Here is a 26,156-nt window from a genome sequence, read left to right on the forward strand (position 1 = left end):
TTGGTTTTTTTTTTGCGGTACGCGGGCCTCTCACTGCCGTGGCCTCCCCCGTTGCGGAGCACAGGCTCCGGACGCGCAGGCTCAGCGGCCACGGCTCACGGGCCCAGCCGCTCCGCGGCACGTGGGATCTTCCCGGACCGGGGCACGAACCCGCGTCCCCTGCATCGGCAGGCGGACTCTCAACCACTGCGCCACCAGGGAGGCCCTAGTTTGAAGTTTAAAGATGCGGCTGGCTGGCCTCTCGAGTTTGTTGTCGTTAGAAGCCAAGCCCCAGCTCTGAGCGCACCGCTGCCTCATGCAACCGTCTAATCCCCCAGCTCAGCTGCTCAGCAGGTCGGTGGGGGGGGGGGGGGCCGACGGAGCAGAAGTGGCCAGCTTGCTGGTTAACAGCCAACTGCCTTCCCAGGGAAGAACAAGTGTTAGGGTAGGAAAAAATTCCAGCGAGAATCATATGACCTTCTCGTTTTTAGGCTGGTGAAACAAGAGCCTTGGCCATCGAGGCTTGCAGCAGTAAGCTGCCTATTTTAGTCTCTGTCTCCCCGTGAAGAGCGAAGCTCACCTTTTCATACGTTTATTTTGAATGAGGGAGTTGGACTAATCGTCAGGTCCACGTAGGACCATTTTAAGGTCCATTCCAGCCCTGACATCCCGTCTCCCAGGGGTCAGGGTCTGATGGCTTATTCTGAGGGTGCTCTGGGTAAGATTTTGGTCGTCACTGAGGTGCTGAGGGCAAAGCAGGAGAGAGCTGGATAGGAATTCTCAGCTGCCGAACAAAACGGACTCATTTGCTTTCATCCTGGGGCCAAGGAAACATGGGTGCACACTCTGTATCTATCGGTTGAAGAGTGAAAAATTAAGAAGACGAGATTCTGGACTTCCCTGGCGGTCCAGTGGTTACAGCTCTGCACTTCCGATGCAGAGGACGTGGGTCTGATCCCTGGTCGGGAAACTAAGATCCCACAGGCTGCACTGCGCGGCCAAAAAATTTTTAAAAAAAGAAGACAAAATTCTTTTAGGCCCCGTTGTCCCAGATAAGGTTTAGATTTTGCTCTGCTGGTAGGCTGCAGTGCCGGCTTTGTGGAGCAGAGGATAAAGCAGAGTTCCCAACCATGGCTGCCCGTGAAAGTACTTGAACTGAAAAAAAATAAAAAGAAAGAAATCCAATTAAATAAAAAGCACAGGGTTGGGGAAGCAGGGTAAACAGTCATCAGTATTTTTCTTAAAACTTCCCAGGTGAGTTTAATGTGCAGCCAGGGATGAGAACGACTGGTTTAAAGTATCTGAGATGCTTTCATGGAAGGGGATGGAAGGGAGCATCTATTCAATTTTGCCTGCTAATGACCTACCGTGTCTTCTAAGATCACGTTATTTCTTTTTTAAGCAAGAAAGAAAGAAAGAAAGGAGGAAAGAAGGAGGGAGGGAGGGAAGGAAGAAAGTGAAGGAAGGGGAGAAGGAAGGGAGGGAGGAAGGAAGGAAGGAAAGTAAAAAAAATCTACCTCTTGATAGCACTGTGATGAATAGTGTCAAACATGCCATTTTTCCTATTTCTGCCCAGCTGGGAAAGCATGGTCTCTGGTGGGTCTGACACTTCATTTGACGATAGAGGCCATTCAGTTTCAGGTCTCTTAACCATTTCACGTGTTTGTATGTAGTTGTCTTTGACTTCTTCCTTTCGACTGGACCTGCCCACCTGACAAGGCATGCTTGCTTCACCGTCTAGAAAGTGATCCAGTGGCTCCCGAGGCTGTATGTTTCCCTGTCCCCTATGAGGCTAGAGGCACGGAGGGTGTCTCTCTTCAGACACACCTGTGGTTGGACCCAGTACCTGTTGTCATTCCCAGGCTGTCCTTGCCTTCACAGATCCCTCGCGATTGGAACCAAATCTGGTTATAAGCTGTTTTCTTTGAGTTCTGTGGAGCAGCTGGGCCACGTCCACGGAAGCAGTAAGTGTGTGTGTGAGAATCTCAGGGCCCCAAGTCCTCCCTCGAGACTCTGAGCTGGGGCACTCCGCAGCTTTCTGCATTTCCCCCCATTAACCCTCAAACTTACAGAGTCAGTATTTTTTCAGATTTAAATATAAATCATTCTTTGCACTTGCTTTTAAAAAAAAAAACCACCATGAAACACTAGTAAGATTTGGCAATAGCTTAAGTAATATTCTCTTTTTACATTAAGAAATCCTTTGAAACTGTATTGTTGAGTTTTTCGTATACTCATATGCACGGTCATCAGTTTTTATAATTGTCGAACTGAAAGTTCACTTATGATTTTTTTTTTTTTGCCCTTTTATTGGCACTGTAGAATAGTGGTAACATTCATTCAGTCATGGAAGTATTTTCCGTTTTTTTTTGTTTTGTTTTGTTTTGTTTTCTGCGGTACGCGGGCCTCTCACTGTCGTGGCCTCTCCCGTCGCGGAGCACAGGCTCCGGACGCGCAGGCCCAGCGGCCACGGCTCACGGGCCCAGCCGCTCCGCGGCACGTGGGATCCTCCCGGACCGGGGCGCGAACCCGCGTCCCCTGCATCGGCAGGCGGACTCCCAACCACTGGGCCACCAGGGAAGCCCTCCTTGTTTTAATAAAGCAGTGGTCTCCCATTCACAGAGTCCACATCAAAGACACTGAAGTACCTCTAGTGAATATTAAAAACGAGTCCAGGTTAGAAATGTGCCTCTCTCATTGTCTCAGGGAAGGTTGTTGTTTATGCCGCCATCATATTGACGAAAACACACTCTTTGGATTTCCTGGAAAGAAAGTGGCTTGGCAAATAATATCTTAGGCTCCCAATTCATTTGTAAGATGTTATTTTTATTATAACATTTTTGTGAAGATTCTGCTCTGTACCTGTCCTGCGTTGTTCCCTATGGGACTTGCTGGAGCCCAAGAGAGGCGGGCATGTGAGGAGAATGTCCCCAGAAAGACACGGAGGCCTCCTGTCTGCAGGCGCTCAGGAGGCTTCCTGATTTACCTTCTCCCTGGGTACAGAAGGACTTCCCTGGTCACAACACAGATGTCCGGGGTATCATCAACAGGAAGGGGATTCCGGAGAGGGTCAGGGAGCACAGCAAGACGGGCAGGAGGCAGAGGATTCACTGTGTTCCTGTCCCCTCCCCTCCCCCATCATGGTGGCACCTGTACCTCTTAGCAACAGGGACCAGAAGAATTCCGAAAGCAGAGCCTCCCGACAGAGTAGTTACCCCTTGGAAACCTCTCGTGGAGAAAGAGTGGATTGATCCAAAGCTCCCAGATACGTTCTGCAGAGAGGACAGCGGCCCCGCGGGCGGGGCTGTGATTCCAGCCGCAGAGGGCATCAGGGGATGCTCTGGAAAGCCCGGCTTTATGTTCTGGTCGCCGGGGTCTGCCTGACTGTCGGTCGATCGCGGAAAGGGCTTGGGAACTTGGGAAACGGGTAACCGTTCACTGTCGAGGGAAGGGGCGGGGAATGTCTGCAAGCAGGCGGTAAGGGAGGGAGGACCCCGAGGAGGCCGGCGGGCTGACGTCTGCGTCCCCTCGGCCGCCCTCCCCCTCCCCCCCCCCCGCAGATGACATCCCCGACGTCTGCATCGTGGAGCGCCTCTTCTCCAGCAGCCTGGTGGTGGTGGTAAGCCACGCGAAGCCTCGCCAGATGAACGTCTACCACTTCAAGAAGGGCACCGAGATCTGCAGCTACAGCTACTCCAGTAACGTCTTGTCCATCAGGCTGAACCGGCAGGTAAGGGGCTGGGGCCTCCCTCCGGGTCGCAAGGCTCCCGCCGCTGGGGACCAAGGAGAAAGAGGAGCATCTCTCGGGGTGGTGAGGAGGCCGGCGGGCTGACGCCTGCGCCCCCTCGGCCGCCCTCCCCCCCCCCCCCCCGCAGATGACATCCCCGACGTCTGCATCGTGGAGCGCCTCTTCTCCAGCAGCCTGGTGGTGGTGGTAAGCCACGCGAAGCCTCGCCAGATGAACGTCTACCACTTCAAGAAGGGCACCGAGATCTGCAGCTACAGCTACTCCAGTAACGTCTTGTCCATCAGGCTGAACCGGCAGGTAAGGGGCTGGGGCCTCCCTCCGGGTCGCAAGGCTCCCGCCGCTGGGGACCAAGGAGAAAGAGGAGCATCTCTCGGGGTGGTCATCTCTCACCAGCCTCCAGCTCTGTCGGGGGTTTTAAAACTCAGGCCGAGGATTATGGGGACATGGTTTGAGTCTACGCCACACACTTGTCTCGGTGGTGAGACTGCCCGGATGGCCCCCGGGCCCCGGTCCTTCCGCCTGGTGTGATTTCTCAAACATCCACCGCCGGCTAGGCGAACGCTGTCCCCCTGGAGCCAGGCTGGGTGGAACCCTGGCTCAGAATCTGTCCCGTGAGCCACTGCAGGGGCACCTTAAACCGGAGGGACGCCCTTCTTGTTTGGGCCCTGGATGGTGGCATTCCTTGCCGGCTGGGGGTCACGCCCGTCAGAATAAGCTCCTGGAGAGAAGGCGAGGTGCTCCTGGGTTAGTGCTGAAGCCAGTCGGTGAAACCGCCCCTCCTCTTGCTGGGACCGAGTGCCAGGCTGCTCCTTTTCTTTCTCCCGGCTAACCCTTGAAGATGTTTCTGGTGGTGTTTTCCTTGTTGGAGGAAGGGTTAGTCTTATCTCAAACGTGCAATATACATTCTTTTGAAAACTATAAGTTCCTGTTACATAAGCATTTGGGGGTATTAGCCGAGTTTCCCTTGAATTATTATACTTTAGATCCTGTGAGGGCAGCGACTGTATCCATTTTACTCGCTACCGCAAGGCCTGGTAGAAAAGACAGTGCCCGGTAGAAAAATCCTCAGTGAATATCTGTTTCCTGGCTGCCTATTAAATACAGAAAGAAATAAATCGGTTCTTTATATATGACCGAGCAGATCTGTGTATTCAATTAAATATTCCCAGGGTGCTGGAGGTCCTTGCCTTCACTGAGGACATCGTTTGCTCCTTTGTACCTAAACTATTAAGTGCTTACTTTTTTTTTTTTTTTTAAACAGGTGAGACAAAGTGCTGTCTAAAGTTTATGAGAAGGGAGAGATTGTTTCTTTGGGTTGATCCACTATTTTGACTGCCTATCCATTCAAGTCTGTATAAAGCAGGGTGGTAGAAAATGGCCTGAGAAATAGAATACGGCGTTTTTTAAAAGCAAGGAGTAGCGGGAGATAAAGAAGATAAGCCCAGTTCTTGGCAAGAGAGGGAGAGGCAGTTTGAGGGTTTTCAACTTGAAGGCTTTTTTTTTTTTTTTTTTTTTGCGGTACGCGGGCCTCTCACTGCTGCGGCCTCTCCCGTTGCGGAGCACAGGCTCCGGACGCGCAGGCTCAGCGGCCACGGCTCACGGGCCCAGCCGCTCCGCGGCACGTGGGATCCTCCCGGACCGGGGCGCGAACCCGGCTCCCCTGCATCGGCAGGCGGGCGCGCAACCACTGCGCCACCAGGGAAGCCCCAACTTGAAGGCTTTTAAGCACAATTCTTGGCTCCAGTGCTGTCTCTGAAATGTCTTGGTTGCAACATTAAATTTCTTTGCAGGACGTCTTATCTTTGCCTACGCTGATAGCCAGGGTATAAAAATTAAGACTGTGTAGGCAAATATCCCGTAAAGATCAGAACCCTCAAATGGCATCCACGGTATTTATTTCTATAATGTCTCTCTTGCTTTGCTCTCTGATATTTTCATCAGCAAATGGGGCTGTTAACCTTTCGGTGCCACCCTCTCCTCAAGAAAACACTCATTAACTTCAACGTTCCCTGCCGCATCTCCTAAAGAACATCAAGGCACCTAGAACTTCTCCGCTGTTCACAGCCCAGCCAACTGGACCCCAGGCCAAGCAGGGCTCTCTTCCTTTCGCGTTTCTTCCTTTAGCATCTCTTCCTTTCGCATTTCTTCTGCTAAGAAGATGATTTGAAACAGGTCTGGGAAGTCTTCGGGGTTTGCTTCTCTTAAAAACATTCAGATTTGGGACTCCACTTTTGGTTTACGGGGCTGCTAGCGTGCCCTCCCTGCCAGGCCAGGGTCCTGCCGCTCCCCGGCGCCCCCCGAGGATGTGAAAATAGAGGCTTTTCTGTCTATTTCATCAGGTCCTCAGGCTGTGCAGTTCCTTTCTGAAAAACAGGAAAAAAGTCCAAGATTTGTGTGGGGAGTTAAGAAGAAAGAAAACCCCTCTTATCCTCTGAATCTGTAGAAAGGAAGAATATTCAGTAATTGTGATCTGTTTCATTTTTAGTTGCTGTTTATCCCCTTCTACTAATACAGGAAAGTTATTCTGTGGAATAAAGACAATAAACCAGATGTATCTGGGTTTGTAAATGTCCACAGTTCTTTGACCATCTGTTCCGAGGGGCCCTCGTTACCCAGATAGAGATCGATTGGATGGAAGCCTCCAAGGGCAGACGCTGTAAATAATTTTCTAGTTGACAAAAGGAGTTTTGACTTCTAGGTCCTAGACAAGTAGATGAGAGCCAGGGAACGAGCTGAGCTGGAGGCCAGCCCAGGGTTCCGCTGAGACCGGAGACTTGATTAGTAAAAAGGGAGCCACTGCCAGGGTTGCGCTCATCCCGGGAACGAGCCCTCACGTGAGACACAGACGAAGTGCCTCCTCTTTGCCCCTCTCTCTTCTCTCTGTGTTTCCCTTGGGTGGGGGGGGTGACCCGAAATCCGGCCGAGGGGACCACAGAGCAGATGGTGCTCTAAGAGCTGGTGGGGAAAGTTGCGGACGAGGCCAGAGAAGCTAGGAGTGGAGGCTGCCCCTGCAGGAAGGGGCATGGTGAAGACCCCGTATTCTGGGGTCGCACGTGGGGCTCGGGGTGGGGACGCAGGAGCGAACCCGAACCCAGAAACATCAACAAGCACAGAGCACTCTAGTCCAAGCAGGCGAAAGGCGAAGCGGTGCGGTGAATCAGGGACTGTATATTTTAGAGGAGCACTGATATATGCCATCCATTTGGAGACCCTGTTAGAATCTTTTCCGTCACCCCTCTGCACCCAGCGCTGTGGCCACAGAGCCTTAAATACACCTGAGAAAAGTGTTTCAATGTTATCTTTCCCCTTGGTTCAAGTGACAGTCTCCCGAAAAATTCTGAGCTGGGAAAAGCCTTGCTGGGAAAAGTCTTGCTGGGAAAACAGCATCGCAGGCTTTTCCCCGAAGGGGAACCCACCGCTTCTTAGTGGTATTTTTAGGTCCCTTCCTTTCCAAGGACAGTCTCCCGAAAAATTCTGAGCTGGGAAAAGTCTTGCTGGGAAAACAGCATCGCAGGCTTTTCCCCGAAGGGGAACCCACCGCTTCTTAGTGGTATTTTTAGGTCCCTTCCTTTCCAAGAGCTGTTGTTCCCTGGGGTGAGAGGATCTGGCCCGGGAGCAGTGGCCCTCACGTCTGGGGTCCGTGTTGAAAGCCCCCTGAACGCGGGTCTCCAGGCAGAGCCCAGGCCTTGCCCCGGGACGCCAGGCGCCCATCAGAGTCTGAGAAGCGCCGGCCTGAAGGACGCCGAGGCGGCAGGGGCAGGGGGGCAGAGGGCTGTGGGGGCCAGGAGCCCCTGGACCGAAAGCCCCTTCCCGAGGGCCCCGCACTCGCACCCAGCACCTGCCCCGTGCTGAGCCGGGCACTCTGCTCCTCTAGGCACCTGGCGCCTTAACCCCGAGGCCGGCTTCCACGGGGCCCTCGGAAAGAGACTTGAAACCCGACAAGTTTCCTTTGAAGAAAAAGAGAAGGGTGTCGGGGCACTGGGGAGGGGGAGCCCCAGGGAGAGGAGCCCATGCCAGGGGGACCGCGGGGCAGGGGCGCTGGGCGGGGTGTCCCGTGAGGGCTGGAGGGTGTCTCGGGTTCCCGTCGCCGGGGCTGCAGAGAGGGCACACGAGTGGGTCTGGGCGAGCGTTTGGGTGGATCGTAGTTCAAGCCGGCCGCCACTTGGGGAGGGGAACGTAACCCCGGGAGATGCCGAGGAAGCCAAGGAACCCACATCCGGACAAGAAGGGACTTGGCTCTGAACGTCGAAGGGGGCCCGTCTCATGGGAAGAGGGCAACCGAGACGTTTACCCGGAAGTGTCTTCACTGGCAAAGGCAGTCTGATCAGGAAGGGTCCAGGCTCCCCGGACTGAGGAGAGGGAAAAGTACTTTTAAAAACAAAGCCAACAACAAAAACAAGAAGGGAATCTCGATTTCTAAATGGAATTTCCAAAGATCCTGTATTTGGTGCCTCTGTCCAGGTGGACGGTGAGGTATACGCGGCTGTGCGCACGTAACGTAAGCTTCAAATTGATCAGGAAAATGCCTCCCCCTTCGGCTTAGAATCGGGTTAGGATTCGCAGGAAAGAGGGGTGATCTCGGGATGGTCGGGCCCTTTTCGAGGAAATCAGCCCCGATAGATTGATGGGTCTGTGTGATTTCAGAGGCTGCTCGTTTGCCTGGAGGAGTCCATTTACATTCACAACATTAAAGACATGAAGCTTTTGAAGACCATCCTGGATATTCCTCCAAACCCGACAGGTGAGCCCCAGCCCGGACCGGGTGCCCCCAAATCTCGCGTCCGGGTTCTCCTTTGCACCAGCTGTGTTTCCACCCAAATTGAAAACCCGAAGCAGCGTTTGTCCTTCATTGCTTTATAAATCTCCGTGGTGTTTGCCTTGAAGCTTTGTCTTAACGGCGGGGCGGCAGATTCAGATTACATTAGGCCATGCGTCCTGCAGGAGGGCCGTGTGACCTTCCCCGCAGCCTGGGAGAAACTCCTTTCCCCTGGGACCCGTTCTCGGCAAACGTGTCAAAGCATTTAGGCAGACACGTAGGAGACGTCCTGCATCTGACGTTGCAAGGTGCTCACCCCTAGCTATCTTTGCTGGTTGTTCAGTGTAGAGCAGACGTCATAATCGGAAGTGGGTTCTACCTGACCGGGCGACAGACGATCCAAAGCGAAAAGAAGCGTGTTTTCTTACGTTGCAGACAGTTCTCTCCACGTGGGTGATATGCTAGGAGGCTGGACTGTATTAAATTCTCAGCTGTAACACTGTTCAATACATTCTCCTGATTTAAGAATGGGAGCAGCTGGGATTGGTCAGGTTGAAATGGCAGGCGATGACATCCTGTGAATCCTGGCGGCAGAAGTAAACGAGAAGGAAGCGGTGCGGTGGAACGGGGGCCACCACACCAGGACAGTTTGCGGATCTGATGACTCAGGGCAGTATGTGTAAATCGCACCCCGGCTTCGTATCGTTAAATGATCGCTTCAGTTCACTGCGGTTTTCTAATTCGTTGACTTTCACCGAATTTCAAGATCCCTGTGGCCCGACCTGAGTCACCTAGACTCTTTGAGCCTCAGTTTCCTCACCTGTAAAATGGAACAGTAACCCCCGTCTCACAGGGGTGGCGTCTGTGGCGGTGACCTGCTCACCACCTGCTGGGCAGTAATTCCTCCTCTGGCCTCCTTTCCTTGTCTCCATCTGAGTTATACAGATGGCCCTTGCTGTTGACTTCAGTGCTTTAAAATTTCAGCCCTGACAGAACGGTACTGTATTTGAAAAGATCACAGCCATTGGGGCCGTTAGAAAGCTCTGTGGGAGAACGACTTTAAAGCCTGTTTCGCAAGCGCAGGGTGGTAAGTGAAGGAACCGTGGCCGGGGACGGGGGTGGGGGGTTAGTTTTGTTTTGTGCTGTTTTTCAGGAATGAGAGGTTGAACTAACCTGGAAAAGTATTTATTGTAGATGTGCTACGTGCCCGGGACCATAGTAGGCACTGTAGGTACAGACCACACACCAGGAACCCCAAACCCTTGGGACATGGTGCCCAAGTGCCCTGGCGTCTTTGGAAGGTTTGGGACCCCGGGGGTGACAGCTGAAAGGAAGATGTGCTCTTCTGACAGGGCGGGGGAGGTGAGTGGGGTCTGAGCAGAACCCACCAGAGCCGCGGGCCTGGGCTGGACGCTGGCGGCTTTGGACAGGGGACATCTCAGGCGGGCAGGGGACATCCCAGGTGGGCAGAAAGCTCACAAGCTGCCTGTGACTCTCCGTTTCTTTGGAAGGAGGGGAGCCAGGCACCGTCAGCGGCCTTTCGAGAGGGCGTCCCACGGGCCAGGGAAGCCGTCAGCCCCCCTCACTCCTGCGGTCGCACCCTCAGCCGCTCAGCCCAGGGAATGGTGCTGCCCGCCTTCAGGGCCAAACCTGTTCCTCCTGCGAAAAGCCCGCCTCCTCTTAACTTTGAGCAAAGGCAGCCATTTGTCTTAGCTCAGAAAACGCACCGATGGCCTCAGTTTTGCAGTTTAGGAGGTTTGCAGGTGCAGGGCCATTTGTGCTTCCTGTTAGGATGTGTGCGCCTCACCAAGGGAATCCTCTGACCTCAAGACAACTTAGAAATGATGGGAGGTGTGTCCTCAGGTAAACATTACCAGCGGGCTGGGCGGGAGATCTGGCCTTTCCTTCTGAAAGACCGGGGGTGGGTTGAAAGACCAAAACGTGTGTCTTATTACACCTTTGACGTTCTTTGGAGAGAGAGGCCAAGACGGCTTCAAATGCTGACATTTATAATCATCCTCTCAGCTTCCCCTGAGCTCTTCCTACTTCAGTAAAACGGGGATGATCCTTTGTACCCCCGAGAGTTATTATGCGGAGGACTCCCCGAGGGCGGGGAGGGGCTGAGAGCGAAGTCCCATCTGCTGGGCACACGAGGCTCGGCCAGGCTCGCCCGCCGGCCGGTTCCATGCCTCACGTCCATCTCCAGCCAGGAGGGCAGGCTCGGGACAGGTCAGAGTTTCCCTGCAGTGACAGGACCCGTCCCTCGCTCAAGGACCCCCAGCAGACTCTGAGCCTCCAAAACCACAAAGGTAAGATCCTCAGAGGCCAGGAGTCTCCTTTATTTGTTCCCGCCCTCTCATGTATTTTCTGAACAAAAAACTGTAAGATGGAAGCTCTGGCCCTTGATTTGATGAATCTTCACGGGTACACAAGGAGATGGGGCCTCTTGGCTGACTGGCTCAGCCGCACAAATTCTGAATGTCTTTTGACTTTGTGAACTACGGATACGTGATATACACAGAGTCCTGTCATTGCTTCACGCTCAGGACCGGTCGCGCCTGTGAATTTCCTTCCTTCTGTCTGTCTGTGTCATGCCCATTCCTGTTGTGTCAAAGACTGCAGGCTGCTTCCTTTAAAGGGTTTGGCCAGATGGGGCTCGAGGTTAATTTCCTGCTAGCACAGCAGTCTGTGCCCTGAGCAGCCGAAGGTGGAAATCTCCATAAAAAAATCCGCCAACGGCAGAACTTGGGGATGCTGTCGGTCTTACAGGCTTTCACGGAATATTGGGGGAGCAGTCTACACCGCACAGCAATGTGTATAATGGGACAGAGGAGCCGTTTATTCCCCAGCGAGCGCTCTTTCTGAAAATGTAATGCAGGTGGGGTAGATGGTAGCATAGAGCATCTGTAAGTACAGAGACGATTTCTCTCCTTTCTGTGTTTAAAAACTGGAAAGCATACTCCACTAATCGACCCAGAGGGAACTGCATCTTATAAATCACTGTTAACTTGCTTTAATTTTGACATATAATACTGTAAATACCAAGGTAAGAATGATTTAGAATCACAGGACTTCCTTCTAATTCCAGCCGATGGTGCCACTGGTTCTTGAATGGAAATCAGGCATATTTTTCTTCTTCACCTGCAGAAGGGTTACAGCCAAACCATGTCAGTGGGATTCCAGCTGACCATGGTTTATGAAAACGTGTGTCAAGTCTGAAGTCCAAAAGCCACGTCAAAACCTAACTCCTTATATTTAAAAAAAAGAAAAAGGCCAGAAGAAAATATACTCAAAAATTGAGCATAGTGAAAAGCCTCTGGGTTTTAGAATTATGGGTGCTTTTTTTTTTCTCTTTCTTTATATTTTCTGAGCTCTACAAATTTTTTATACTATCACTTTTATATTATAAAATAATATCAGAGAAAAGGCTGGCACTTCCCCGGTAGCGCAGTGGTTAAGAATCCACCTGCCAATGCAGAAGACACGGGTTCGAGCCCTGGTCCAGAAAGATCCCACATGCCGCGGAGCAACTAAGCCCGTGCGCCACAGCCACTGAGCCTGCGCTCTAGAGCCTGCGAGCCACAACTACTGAGCCCGCGAGCCACAACTACTGAAGCCCGCACGCCTAGAGCCCATGCTCCGCAACAAGAGAAGCCACTGCAATGAGAAGCCCGTGCACCGCAACGAAGAGTAGCCCCCGCTCGCCGCAACTAGAGAAAGCCCGCGCGCAGCAACGAAGACCCAACGCAGCCAAAAATAAATAAATAAATTTTAAAAAAGAAAAAAAAGAAAAGGCTCATTTCCCTTCCTATAAAGCGTTTCAGGGGACACTTGTGACAGAAACAGAAGATGAGCAGAACGGGAATATCTAAGCCTATAGCAAAGTCTTCCTACTTTCCTTGGGGGCTTCACAAGAAATAAAGTGCATTCCTAGAGCTGGGTGGATCTGTCTGAGAATTGGACCACAGGAAGCCAAAGGAGCTCACGTTCAGCATTTCTGGGGACCGTCATTAAGTTGCAAAGGTTGGTACGCACGGCCCCTTGGCTACATTCAGGTGGGCTGGCCGAGGTGCGAGCCAGAGGCAGAGCTGTCAGGTACGTGGTTACGTGGCCGGGTGTACCTGCCCTCGCCACCATCCTTGGTCCCTTCTTGTCAGAATCTCGTGTCAACTGACTCTCCATTATGTGTTACAGGGAGTTCCATGTTAGCTGAAGAAGTTTAAGCTTCCTTCCTTTCTGGAAATATTTACATTTTAATATACAACTCTGAAGGTCACCTCACACCTATTAGAATGGCTATTACCAAAAAGACGAGTGTTGGCAAGGGTGTGGAGAAAAGGGAGCCCGCATGCACTGTTGGTGGGAATGTAAATTGGTGCAGCCACCGTGGAGAACGGTGTGGAGGTTCCTCAAAAAACTAAAAACTGAGCTACCTTATGATTAAGCAATCCCACTTCTGGGTATTTATCCAAAGAAAGTGGAGACACTAACTCAAAAAGATATCTGCAGCCCAATGTTCATTGCAGCAATATTTACAACAGGCAAGACATGGGAACAACCTAAGTGTCCATCGATGGATGAGTGGATAAAGAAGGTGTGGCGTATAGATATAATGGAGTACTACTCAGCCATAAAAAAGGATGAAATCTGGCCACGGTAATGACGTGGATGGACCTTGAGGGCATCACTCGACGTGAATTCAGTCAGGCAGAGAAAGACAAATACCATGTGATCTCACCTATATGTGGAATCTTCAAACAAAACAAACAAGCTCACAGATGCAGAGGACAGACTGGTGGTTACCAGAGGCTGGGGGTCAGGAGGAAGAGAGGTGTGAAATGGTTGAATGGGGTCAAAAGGTACAAACTGACAGTTAAAAAATAAGTCATGGGGGTGTAACATTCAGCAAAACTGAGAAAGGTATGAGTGGTCTCTTCTAAGGCCGGGTGACCCTGTACAGGCGAGAGGGCTGCAGGAAGCCCGCAGGAAAGGGCGCTGGGCTGTCACCCTCCTCCCACAGCTGCCTGGCAGGTGATAAGGGCACAGCCTGGTGGGTCCTCGGCAAAGCCCGAGCAGGAGGTCGGAACTTGGTTCGCATTCTCCACGTTTGCTTTTGTTTTAACCTCTGCCCTGCCCCCAACAGATGAGGGTCAGGTCCATTTTAGCCTGATCTGAAGTTTCTCTTATGCTTTGACAAGAAACCCATTTAACAGACTAACTTGTAACAAAGCTACCTTTTGTATTTAAAAAGGGCCTCTCTTGCCTGATCTCGACGTTCCTTTTCTGGTAATGCTTCGGGTAATTCCGTGAATTCACTTCTGTCACGTACACCCCTATGAATGGAAACCATTGTTGTGAAAATCCTTTTCTTAAATGCTATTAGGATCCTCCCCCGCCCCTCCAATCCCCGTGTAAACAAAAATGGCTTAGGTTTGGTTCAGTGGTTTGACTTGGTGTTTACTCTTCCGGAATATTGTTGAAGCCTCTTAAATCCAACGTGTCCTGATTCTTTAGTTTGTCCCGACGCAGACACACCGTCTTCACTGCCCTCAAGTGAATTTGCCCCCTGGAGGCGCCCATTTCCCTTATCGAGGCAGGACATTTGGCTCTGAAACAATTTCTAAATAGGTCCTCCCCTCCAGCCACCCAGCCTCCCCACCCTCCAATTTAAAGTGACATTTAATCACCTGCAGAAAGGCCACCACAAGCTGCCCTTTATTTCAGTTAGGGGCTTGTAGCCCAGAGGGTGACGGAATTGGAAGAGAAGTAGACGTTACTTCAGGGCCCTGGGGCACAGTGCGGAGAAGAATGTTTAAAATAGTCTAACTTGCGACGTCTCAGCTGTGGCGTGGACGCGGTCGGTGTCCAATCACGAGGTCGTCCCGGGAATTTACTCGATCAGGGTCCTTGGATTAGAAGAATCCCCTGGGAGGCGAGGTCTGCAGGGCCGCTCCTCCCCTCGCCAGCAGGTGGCGCTGTGGCCGTGCCGCGTCCAGATGCCCTTCCCGGGCGTGGACGCCGGCTTTTCACGTGCGGTCTGCTCTCCGCCAGGTCTGTGTGCCCTGTCCATCAACCATTCCAATTCCTACGTGGCCTATCCTGGGAGCCGGACGACAGGCGAGATCGTGCTCTACGACGGACACGCCCTGGTAAGTTGGCGGTGACCCCGGCCGGCCCAGCGCCCTGCCTGGCCGCGTGGTCAGTTTCAGGCGAGGGGCGGGCCCGGTGGCCGGGGGGCGAGGTGCAGAGGCGCAGGCCGCTCCGGCCACAGCTGTGGGGTGTGGACGGGAAGGTCATGCCCTTGGCCCTCATCGCCGCCCGTCCACGTAGCCACAGGGCAGCCTGCCAGGCCCGGACAGACGCCGTGGCAGTTGGGGGCCATCGCGGGGTTGAGTGCGTCCTGCCGGGCCGTGGCGCGGCCTGCGACAGCGTGCAGCCGTGTCCCATGTCCTGCCCTCTGCTCTCCGAGCTTCACAGAGCGGGCAGGACTGCTGCAGGAAGCCGGGCCCTAGAGCCGCAGCGCGGAGAGCACAGTCATGTCACCGCACTGGCCACACGGCTGGTCGCCCGTCTCCCCGAGGGCAGGAAAAGGGACAGAACCGCAGCAGCCCTTGCAGCAGCGTCTAGATACACCGGGAAGCGACGTGCAGCTTCTGTGCACACGGCCTGGTGGAAAGAGGGAAACAGGGAACCCAGCAGAGGAGGGAGGGTGTCTCGGAAGGAAAGAGGAGGGAGAGGAGACGAAAAGCGGCCTCCCTGTGCCCCAGCATCAACCTCCGTTTTCCTTTTCGCCGACAGAAGACGGTCTGCACCATTGCTGCCCACGAGGGGGCGCTGGCCGCCATTGCCTTCAACGCCTCGGGCTCCAGACTGGCCAGCGCCTCCGAGAAAGTGAGTTCCTCAGGGGCTCGCCTCCTGCTGGGGGGCGGGGGCCCGGGGGCCCTGGGCCCCAAAGAGCTGGTGGAAGGGGCCCGGTGACCCCAGCGCTCAGACCTCACTCCGGAGGGAGGCCTTCCGGCCCCTGCGTGAGGCGCTGCATTTATTAGCTCGGCCGACCAAGGGCCTCTGCTGCGCAGGACACAAGCCGCTTTGCCCAGAACCTTGCGGTCTGATTAAGAAACGTGCGCGCCCGTCATCACAGATACGGAGAGATGCCGCGTTCCATAAACACAGTAGAAACAAACTGCCTGGCTGGTCAGCAGGGGAGCCTGACATCTTCTGTCTGGAATAACCAGGGAAGGTGATGGAGCTGAATTTCAGATGCCACGAAAAACAGGTGTATTTTTGACGGGCAGAGATTGAATGTCTGAGGGGGCCAGAGCAGACTGAACGAGCGCGCCGGCGCCTTGGGCTGGGGGCGCGGGGCAGGGAGACGGAGGCTGTGCCGCTCACCTTCCGAGAACGGTCTGTACAGCACACATGCAGAAAAGCCTGTGCGCTTCCCCTCCTGAGACAGATGCCCAGAACCAATCACGCAAGCTCGGCTCTCAAGGGGCGACGTGGCTGCGTGAAGCCGTTCACGGTACGAAATGCCTGCCTGCTTTCTCTCCTAGGGCACCGTCATCCGGGTGTTCTCGGTTCCCGACGGGCAAAAGCTCTGTGAGTTTCGGAGAGGCATGAAAAGGTCTGTGTGCTCATCGTAAAAAGCCATTGTAGAGGACGCACGGGGGTCCTGCAGTGGACGGCGGGCAGCCGTCCGGGGAGAGGACAGAGGGGCTGTGTGCGCCCCCCGCCCTGCCCGGGAGGAGGGACGATGGTCCTTTCTCAGGTGACTGACTAGAGGCCCCGCTGAGCCCTCAGAACACCTGAGAGCTGAGAGGGCTTTGTGACCCGGGCCTCCAGCCGGGGGGGGGGGCCCTTTCTTGACGCGCCCAAGGGCGGCCCGTCGCGGAGAAATGCGACAGGCCCGGGAGTCGCAGCCCGAAATTAACTGCCGATCCTCCCGCGGCACAGAGAAGTGTGATGGTCTGGGTCCTGTCCGCTGTAGGGCTCACAGACGGAAGACTTCCAGCGTGACGGGAAGGGGCGATGCTTGGTTTCTTCTCACCTGAGAAGCGACCCAGTGTGACTCCTTCCGATGCTAATTTCAAAGTATGAATGATACAGTGTTGAAGGGATTTTAGAAAACACAGGCAGACCCCGGAGATAGTGTGGGTTCCATGCCCGACCACCGCAGTAAAGCCAGTATCACAGTAAAGCACGCCACGCACATTTCTTGCTTTCCTCGTACCTCGGAAAGAGATGTTTACACTATCCTGCAGTCTGTTAAGTGTGCGATGATGGCATGAGTCTAAAAAAAAAAAAATGTACATGCCTTAATTTTAAAAATGCTTTATTGCTAAACAACGCTGACCATCCCCCGAGCCTTCAGCGAGTCGTAATCTGTTTGCAGTCGTCACACCAAAGATCGCTGATCACAGGTCACCATGACAAATAGAATAATCATGAAAAAGCTTGAAAAACGTTGAGGATGATCAAAACGTGACTCAGAGACACGAAGCGAGCAAAGGCTCTGGGGAAAATGGCACCGATGGACTTGCTCGAGGCAGGGCTGCCACAAACCTTCAGCGTGTAAAAAAAAAAACGCAGTATCTGCGAAGCACAACAAAGCTCGAAGCAACACCACCAGGTTGGCCTGTGCATCCCGGTATTTGTAGCGAGCGAGCAAACACTCTCTAGGGTTTACTCCGTGCCCGGCGCTACACTGCGAAAAAAAAACAAAACCGCAGTATCTGCGAAGCATCATAAAGCGAAGCCCAATAAAACGAGGTCTGCCTGGGCTCAAACTCTTCTGGATACAGTTAGGTTTTCTTACATATATATGTGAAGCTGATTTTTGTACTCTCAGGCTGTTACCCTCGTTCCCCGGGCTCACCCATCCCTGTGTGGCTGTGTTTCCAGGTACGTGACGATCAGCTCTCTGGCTTTCAGTATGGACTCGCAACTCCTCTGTGCTTCAAGCAACACGGAGACCGTGCACATTTTCAAGCTGGAGCACCTCGCCCCCAGGTAGGACACGAAACGCTCGTTACACTAAAAGAGTCAGATCGTGGTTGTCCGGCCAGCGCACGTGACTTCTTCTCTCTGTCAACGCCACGGACTTGGCTTTACTCGTTCTGTCCCCACCAAGTGGGGAGGGAGCGTCAGCAAAGACTAGGTGATGTGAGCTGGGGTCGCCCTCCTGAGTTTGCAGCCCGGCTCTGCCCCGTGTGAGCGGCGAGACCTCGGGCAGGTGATCTAATCTGTCTGTACTTCTGTTTCCTCGTCCACCAGACCTAAAATATTAATGATCATGTATGCATCTTAGGCCTGTTGTGAGTGCCTGGACTGAAAGCACGCAGTGTAGCGCCGGGCACGGAGTAAACCCTAGAGAGTGTTTGCTCGCTCGCTACAAATACCGGGATGCACAGGCCAACCTGGTGGTGTTGCTTCGAGCTTTGTTGTGCTTCGCAGATACTGCGTTTTTTTTTTTACACGCTGAAGGTTTGTGGCAGCCCTGCCTCGAGCAAGTCCATCGGTGCCATTTTCCCCAGAGCCTTTGCTCGCTTCGTGTCTCTGTGTCACGTTTTGATCATCCTCAACGTTTTTCAAACTTTTTCATGATTATTCTATTATTTGTTGGGGTGACCCGTGATCAGTGATCTTTGATGTTACCATTGCAAAAAGATTACGACTCACTGAAGGCTCACGTGATGTTCAGAATTAAGGTATGCACTTTTTTTTTTTTTTTATCAAATTGAGTCTGAGATGGGGCTCAGATATGAATCTCTGTAATCTGGCTCCAAGTACTGTACTTTGTTTTTTGGCCGTGCTGTGAGGCATGCGGGATCTTAGTTCCCCGACCGGGGATTGAACCCATGCCCCCTGCAATGGAAGCACGGAGACCTAACCACTGGACCACCGGGGAAGTCCCGAAGTAGAGTTGATTTACCATGCTGTGTTAATGTCTGCTGTACAGCACAGTGATTCAGTTACACACACACACATTCTTTCTCATGTTCTCTCCCCTTCTGGTCTATCCCAGGATGTGGAACGCAGTTCCCTGTGCTACACAGTGGGGCCCTGCTCTTTCTCCGTCCCGTATACACTCATTGGCACCTGCTCACCCCACCCTCCCCCTCCATCCCTCCCCCTCCCCCTCCATCCCTCCCCCCTCCCCCTTGGCAACCACCAGTCTCTTCTCTGTGTCTGTGAGTCTGTTTCTGTGTCGCAGCTGAGTTCAGCTGTGTCGCAGTTTCGATTCCCACAGGTTGTCAGACTAAGCGAAGCGAGGCAGAAAGAGAACATCAAGTGCCGTATGGCATCGAGGCTTTTCTCGCCGCACCTTGCGGCGAGCTGAGGCCTGAGCTGAGGCCTCCCTGCCTCTGCCCCCTGCGCCGGCCCAGCGTGGCCCTCCCCCTTGGCAACCGCCAGTCTCTTCTCTGTGTCTGTGAGTCTGTTTCTGTGTCGCAGCTGAGTTCAGCTGTGTCGCAGTTTCGATTCCCACAGGTTGTCAGACTAAGCGAAGCGAGGCAGAAAGAGAACATCAAGTGCCGTATGGCATCGAGGCTTTTCTCGCCGCACCTTGCGGCGAGCTGAGGCCTGAGCTGAGGCCTCCCTGCCTCTGCCCCCTGCGCCGGCCCAGCGTGGCCCCGACTCTCGGATGCTCGTCCGGAGCATCTGACGGGCCCCCCTCCTGCCCCCCTACCCCGCTCGGAGACAGACCTGCCTCGGGGCCTAGCCCGGCGACCAACCCCCAAGCCTCTCAGTCCCGCCAGCCCCGGAGACCCCCTCTTATGAGAGGGCACTCGCCGGGCGCCAGCCCCTGCGCTGTGCTGCCGCTTTAGTTCTCACGGGCGGGGCACCGTGACTGTCCCCGTCGTCCCCAGTGAGGACGGTGGGATATGAGGGGTGAAGGAACGCCCTCCGCGCCTCCCTCCTCCGTGGTCTTGGAGTCGCCCCGGCCTGGAGCGCTCACGTCTCCTCCCTTTACCTCTGTGCTGCGCCCCGCCTCGGATGCAGGACCTGGGTGTGTCGCTACCTCTCGGGGACTCCCCCCCCCGCCTCAGCGCAGCGCGCCAGGGCGAGCCGCGAGCCGTGTCCCACGATGCCCAGGATGTTAGGGGGACGGCGGGAGCCTGGAAGCGCCCGTCGCCTCCGCACGAGAACCTCGAGGCCCAGGGAGGTTTGTCCAGGTGGCGACAGGGAGGAATAAACCCCAGGGCTTCGGGGCCGCGGGCCGTGTCCCTCACCAGGATGCGTCCCCCGGACAAGCGGCCTCTCGGCCGGGGTGCCTGGGGCGCATGCGGCCACCCTGGTCCTCGCCGGGCTGCTCGGCGCAGAGGCCAGTCCCCCCTGCCCGCCTGCGTCTCACCACAGAGCCGTCCCCCCTTGTCTGCCAGAGACCCCAGCGTGCGGCGCGGGGACTGCAGGGGGCACACCAGGTCCCTCTGAATTCCCCCCACCTTTGTGCGTTGCCAGCACCCACCCGGGTGGCTCGAGGGCTGTAACCAAACACCTGTCCCAGCATCTTGCCCGGAGGTTTGCTTCCCACGCGGCCTGGCTGGGAGGCCTTGACGCTGAGCTCGGCCTGTTCTTTTCTTCCGTGAGCCCAGAACAGGCCTGGGCTTAGGTTACAGAGTCCAGGGACTGATTCCAGCTCACTCTCTGCCCAGCCCCCTTCCAGGAACCTAGAAATCAGGCTGATCATCAGATTCAGCTTGCTTAATGCAGGAAGGCCGTCGCACTGGGAACCTCTTAACGGCCGTGCGATGGCTCTTCCGAAGGACACACGAGCCCTCGACGCCCTCTGGGTACGGCCGGAATGGCACGTCCCGAGCGTTCGGGTGGGCGGAACGGCATGCCTGGGCACAGTCCCTTCCCGCTGCGGTGAGCGCGGCTCCCAGCGTCGGCCGGGGAGGTTGGACGGCTGCCAGGGGGCGGCGTGGCCTCACCCTCCTCGCCTGTGCCTTGCTCCCCAGCCAACCAGAGGAGCCCTCGACCTGGACCAGCTACGTGGGAAAGATGTTCATGGCTGCGACCAACTACCTCCCCACCCAGGTGTCCGACATGATGAACCAGGACAGGGCCTTTGCCACCGGGCGCCTGGGCTTCTCCGGGCACAGAAACATCTGCACCCTCGCTACGTACGTGCAGCGCCGCCCGCCTCAGGCACAAACCGTTACGGATTGGCTTCCCCAGAGCACAGGTGTACCTGCCCCAGACACACACACACAGGTGTAAAAGAAAGGCAAGAGAAGGGAGCCAAGAAGGGCTCGCAAGGTCGGGACCCACGGCACACCCCGTGGCCGGTCAGCTGCTTTCCCGTCCGGTGGGCCCTTTCTCCGGGGGCTGAGAAGCTGAGCTGGAAGCTGGCATGGGAATTTTCACCTTCTCGTTCCAGTGACACTGTCTTGAAGACAGTTCCCATTTTTACGGAATTATGTAAAAAGGCTCTAGTTCCAAAGTCTCGGTCGGTCCAGATACCTATGGGGTCGACAGGTGTTTTATCTAAGACGTTAAAAAGTGTCGATTAAAGCCGAACATTTGAAAAATTTTGTAAAACTAGCCAGCAGAGACGGGGGCCAGTTTTGCACCTGCGTCCTTCCTTCCGCTGTTGAAGGCAGAGACACACATAAGGCAGGTCGGCGGACGCTTTTGTTGGCAGGGGAACCTCACAGAGCAGCAGGGCGTATGCATATCCTTTTGTCTCACCCACACAATTACGGTCAAAACCAAGAAGTCATCCTCAAGGCAGATCACTAGGACGCAATGCAAGCAAATCACCAGAAACCCAGACTCTGGGGTCAGCGGGCTGCGGGTTCTTGGATGTCGGGACAAGAGGCTGGTGACGCCCCCGGGGGCGGGGGGGGGGCGGGGCTTCGTCCCTGGAAGCGGATCTGCCGCCCGCGCACGTTGTCAGCCCAGCACGTCTTCTTGGCCCTTAGGGTCCAGAAGTTGCCGAGGCTCCTGGTGGCATCGTCCAGCGGACACCTTTACATCTACAACCTGGACCCTCAGGATGGAGGAGACTGCGTCTTAATCAAGACCCACAGGTGAAGAGACCCGTTTTCAGAAAGCCGGCCTTTCAAGAGCCGGCTGTGTTGTGTGGCCCTCAGCCCAGAACAGCGACCAGCCTCGGGGCTCTCGCTTCCCTTCCTCCTTCAGGGCCGGGCCCAGGGGCAGAGCCAGAGGGGCCCTGCTGGGTGCTGGGCTCACGTAGGGCTCAATAACATGCAAAATGGGACCTCCCTGCTGGGCCCTCCTCCTCCCGGGGTCCCTCAGACATAACAGGCGCTCAGAGCCGTGTACCAAACTGAATTGAGACGTTCTCCTGACGTCTGCGGCCAAGGGCAGGGCAACCTCCTGCTGCGGACAGGATGCCCCGAGCTGCCAGTGCCCCCTCAGCTGGGGCTCCCGGGTGCCCTTGCCCGCGCGTGCCAGGAGGGGCACAGCACCGCTCTCGGCTTCCTGAACGCCAGAGAGGAGAAATCCCGTGACTGGCAGGTGAAGGTCACGCTGGTCCACGCTGACCTGGCAGGGAACTGACAGGTGTATGCCTTGAAGTCCAGGGGCCCAGCACGGGCTTCCGGGTGCTCTGCCTTTTGGAAGCGTCCTGGGCGTGAGGTGACCTCTCTGTCTCTTCCCTCCCCCCACTCCATCGCTGCAACTAGCTTGCTTGGCTCCGGAACTGCCGACGAGAATAAAGAAAATGACCTCAGACCTTCATTACCTCAGTCTTACGCAGCAACTGTAGCCAGACCAAGCCCATCTGCAGCCTCCACGGTGCCAGGTGAGCGGGCACGGGGGCACCTGTGCGACAGCGACCCACTTCTCCCGTCACCACCGCCTGTGGACGGAGCGCTGCCCCGGAACCACGTGTCTCCTCCAGACGAGGCCACGGGCATAGCCTGAAACGCGGGTCCCAGAACAGGGCCGGCAGAGCCCCCAGTGGTCGCCTCCCTAACACGTAGTGGCGACCCTTTGCCTCCTGGACGGTTTGTAATCAGGTGGGAAGTTGGAGGAGCCGGGCGCGGGCGGGTGGAGGAGACCAGCCGCCCAGGGGCCTCGGGCCGTAAACGGCAAGGATTTGGACTCGTCGGAAGCACAGCCTGCCCCCCGGGTCCCCGGATGCCCGCTTTGCTGAGGCCCGGCCCCGGGGTCGCGGCCTAAGAACACACCCCGTGGCCTCTCTCACGTCTCGCTGTTGGCTTCCAGGTTATTCCGAGGATGGCGGGGCGCTCCGAGGAGAGGTCATCCCCGAACACGAGTTCGCGACGGGACCAGTGCGTCTTGATGATGAGAATGAGTTCCCCCCTGTGAGCATCGGGGACCCCTAAGAGCGCCCAGTCCGTGTGCTTAGACAGATCCCTCACCCGCGCTCGGGGCGGAGTCCTTTCCCCGCTGTCGCGTCTGTAACAGCCAATCCTCCCCCGACACCCGGGAAGCCTCACACCCCCCAGACTCGCCCACCCGACAGCGTTAGGATGACCACGCACTTGCCCAGGGCGCCCTGGCGGCCTCCCCGCCTCCGGAGGCCCGGACCCCTTGGCTTGGCTTCTTTAGCACCCTCTTTGCCGCTCACAGGGAGAAACTGGTCCGTCTAAGCTCTTATTTTCCTGAGGTTCCTGAGATGCCCTGAGCAGGACGTTGCCGCCCTTGTGGTGCTAAAGGTGGTGCTCTGACGGGGCTGGGCCCCCGCCCTCCTCCGGCTCCGACAGGACTGACCCCTGTTAGTTAACAGCCACTCGGAGAGCGGAGCGACGGTGGGAAGCCCCCCGGGCACCTCTAGCCGGGCACCTCCCCAGCATCCTGCTTCAGCCGTCCTGGCAGCGAGGGCCCAGGCTTAGCTGGGCGCTGGGCGTGGCTCCTCTCAGCATCCCGGGGTGAAGAGAAGCTTGTCCCCCTGGTTCTGATTCTTTAAGCTTCCGTTCAGAGCAACACAGAGACCCCTCTTATGAGCTTCAGTCGGAAAACAGCCCAGACGGTCCACTTGAAGTCGTTTCAAGATGGAAGCAGTGTTTAGGCCAAGGCTTGGAGGGTCAGCTGACTGTCCCTCCTGGAAGCAGAGAGAAGTAGCCACTGGGCATAGATCTTGGGCTGCAGTGTTTTCTCTTGGTCATGATTTTGGGTCAGTTGGATTCCATTTGCCAAAGGACGGAGTGCGGGTCTGGCTTCTCTCTTGCAGAGATCCACAGGACGGTCTAGTAAGTCTAGTAAGAGAAAAACAACAGCTGTTGTAGGGCCCTTCGTGCAGGACCGCAGGGCCGTGTTCCTGACTTCCCAAAAGGCTCTGTGGGCTGCAGCTTGAGATCGGCATTTCTGGCTTTTAATGGACAGACTGTCAAATACAGTGCCAGCCAGTAAAGTTTACATTTGAGGGGTGGAAAGCAGTCCTTCTTAAAAATACCGATTATGCATTTAAAAACGTCTCCCCGTAGACCTCCCAAGAGACCAGCTGTTTTGCTTTGGGGTTCTCTTGCCCCTACTCGCTATAGCGGGAGCTTTTCTGTCCCCCCCCAAAAGTTGGTGGTCATTTATCTGAAGTTGTATCTTCCGGGAACCAGGGCAGGTCAGATGCAGTGGGTATACGTGTGGAATCTTAATGGAATCAGCAATTTTGGTAAAAGTCTGTGACTGCTATAAAAGATTATTAGATTGTTAGATACTTAACTGTAATCAGAGTAGACCTCGAAACCGCTTATATTTACAGAATTTGGATATCGGCATTCAGAAGGTGATCCCTTGCCAGAGAAAACCTGTATCAAATAATACGTACACCGTGCAGATCATTTGGAGTTTAAAAAAAAAAAAAAAAATTGGAGACGCTTAAGAACTAGCCCTAAAATGAAAGGCCTGTTTGCTTATTCGGTGCCAGGAAGCCTGGTACAAGCCATTCGTCCTGTCTCCCTCGTAAGGACCAAATGAGTGGAAGTCGGTTTAAACTGTGTCGATTTTTATTTATGTAGAAGGCAGGCTTCCTGCCAGTGAGACTGTCGATCACTGAACGAGCTTCCCCAGAACGGTCGCTAGGCCCTAGCCATTTCGGAGCAGCCCCCGTGTGCAGAGCCGGTGGTAGGGGTCTCGGAGACCATCAGACCCCAGCCCTGCCCTCATGCCTGCAGGCAGAGCAGTGGGGTAGCGGGTGGGCTTCTGCATCTCGGCGCACAAGGATCGGGGCCCGGGCGCCCCTGGGACGTTCTCGCAAGAGGGACCATATCAGTCATGTCCTCGTTGGCAGTGACAGTCCACTGGAGATGCTGAACAGCTTCCTCTCTCTGCCTCTGTTCTGAACTGCCATGCCTGTTGCAAACATCTGTCCAGAATCATCCTCTCTACCCACATTCCTTAACACCTTCCGGGATCCTGACGGATCTTGGGGTCTCAGCTTCTCCCGGACACGAGCCTAGGTTTGCTCGGATAATCTCCTGAGGGGCTCGCTGGGTCATCACTGCTGGTCTTTTTTTAAAAATATACTGACACCAACCTGGGTATGATCCCTCTCATCTCCTTGGGATTTACTCTGCTCCAAGCACAATGAGAGAAAAGAGAATTGATCATTTCTGGTCCCTTAGAAAGACGCTGTATTCAGGAAGGGAGTAGCTTTGGTTTCGGTAACAAGCCAACCTTGACAAGTCTGCATATATTCTGACATTCGTCTTACTCTTGGGACCCAGGGTATTTACTGACTTTTTCATGGTGATTTAGCAGTCTGTGTTTACAAGTAAGATGAGCCTTAAAAAAAAAAAAAAAAAAAAAAAGCAACCCATATACATATCAATACACACATATATTTTTGTAAATACTTTTTGTAAAAAAAGTATTTTCTGAAATCACTGCCACCTCGTCTACACTTAAAGAAGACGGGTGACTCTTCCGTGGCCACACGCGAGGGTCGGCCTGTGGACAGACAGGCGGGAGAGCTCTGCCGGGCCCGGCCTGCCCCCCCCCCCACACCCGACCCCGCGTGGGCACAGGTCCGCTGACGGTGCAGCCTGCCCGTCAGCCCCTTCCCGGAAAGAGTAAGGCTGTTCTGTTTTGATTTCGGTAGATAATCTTGTGCCGCGGCGATCAGAAGGGCAAAGCGAAGCAGTCATGATGAGCAAGCAGCAGGGCCGCCCTGTCAGGCGGTTCTGGAGGCGACCAGGAAGGTGGATGCAAGGCATGCGGCTGCGTGAGCGGAAGGGGGTCAGGAGGCCGGGACGCGGCCGGCTGCCCGGCAGGCTCGTCCCAGCCCCGGCGGCCGCTGGGTGCGGGGGCCGCTGCGAATCCACAGCCCGCCGTTGGCGCAAGCGTGTCCCAGCCAGAGCGTCCACATGGACGCACCGTCTTGGTCTATAACCCTGATTTTATATTCCAAAGAGCATCCTTTCGAAAGCGTATGCTGCGTAGAAATGTCCTTCCGGGAGAATCTCTCTGAGCTGTATTTCTTGTATATGACGTAGAGAGAGGGGCTGTTTTAGCCACAGGCAAAAAGGTTTCTGCAGCGATTGCAATAAGTCATCTATGACCTTTCAGTCCCATTTAGGACACTGATAATAAAACCATGGCAATGCACTTTTGAGGCTTTACAACTTTACTTCTGTGTGGTTTCTGAAAGCAGGAAGCATCCCTAAAATCTTTAAAATACAGCCGTCTGACCTGTCGCACGGGGCGGTGGCAGGTGGGCAGGGCCGCGGACTTCTGTGGGCCCTG

General features: G+C 54.9%; 2 protein-coding genes across 2 annotated transcripts in view; both read left to right on the plus strand.

Moving 5' to 3' along the window:
* The window catches only part of LOC129392726 (WD repeat domain phosphoinositide-interacting protein 1-like), a 6,571-nt gene extending 2,760 nt beyond the window's left edge, over nucleotides 1-3,811 (plus strand). Inside the window, exons 2-3 of the mRNA XM_055089813.1 lie at nucleotides 1,861-1,943; nucleotides 3,540-3,811. Coding sequence (XP_054945788.1) covers nucleotides 1,861-1,943; nucleotides 3,540-3,811 — 355 coding nt within the window. The remainder of the gene's footprint in view (nucleotides 1-1,860; nucleotides 1,944-3,539) is intronic.
* Nucleotides 3,812-3,849: 38 nt separating this feature from the next.
* Nucleotides 3,850-26,031, plus strand: LOC102977297 (WD repeat domain phosphoinositide-interacting protein 1). The gene is made up of 11 exons (XM_024130323.3): nucleotides 3,850-4,024; nucleotides 8,372-8,468; nucleotides 14,535-14,632; nucleotides 15,282-15,374; nucleotides 16,037-16,107; nucleotides 17,385-17,492; nucleotides 20,444-20,608; nucleotides 21,410-21,517; nucleotides 22,136-22,254; nucleotides 22,680-22,780; nucleotides 25,513-26,031. The coding sequence occupies exons 1-11, from the start codon at nucleotides 3,938-3,940 to the stop codon at nucleotides 25,558-25,560; spliced, it is 1,095 nt and encodes a 364-aa protein (XP_023986091.1). The 5' UTR covers nucleotides 3,850-3,937; the 3' UTR covers nucleotides 25,561-26,031.
* Nucleotides 26,032-26,156: the final 125 nt, after the last annotated feature.

The sequence above is a fragment of the Physeter macrocephalus genome, chromosome 14 (assembly GCF_002837175.3).
Source record: "Physeter macrocephalus isolate SW-GA chromosome 14, ASM283717v5, whole genome shotgun sequence".
NCBI classification, from domain to species: domain Eukaryota; kingdom Metazoa; phylum Chordata; class Mammalia; order Artiodactyla; family Physeteridae; genus Physeter; species Physeter macrocephalus.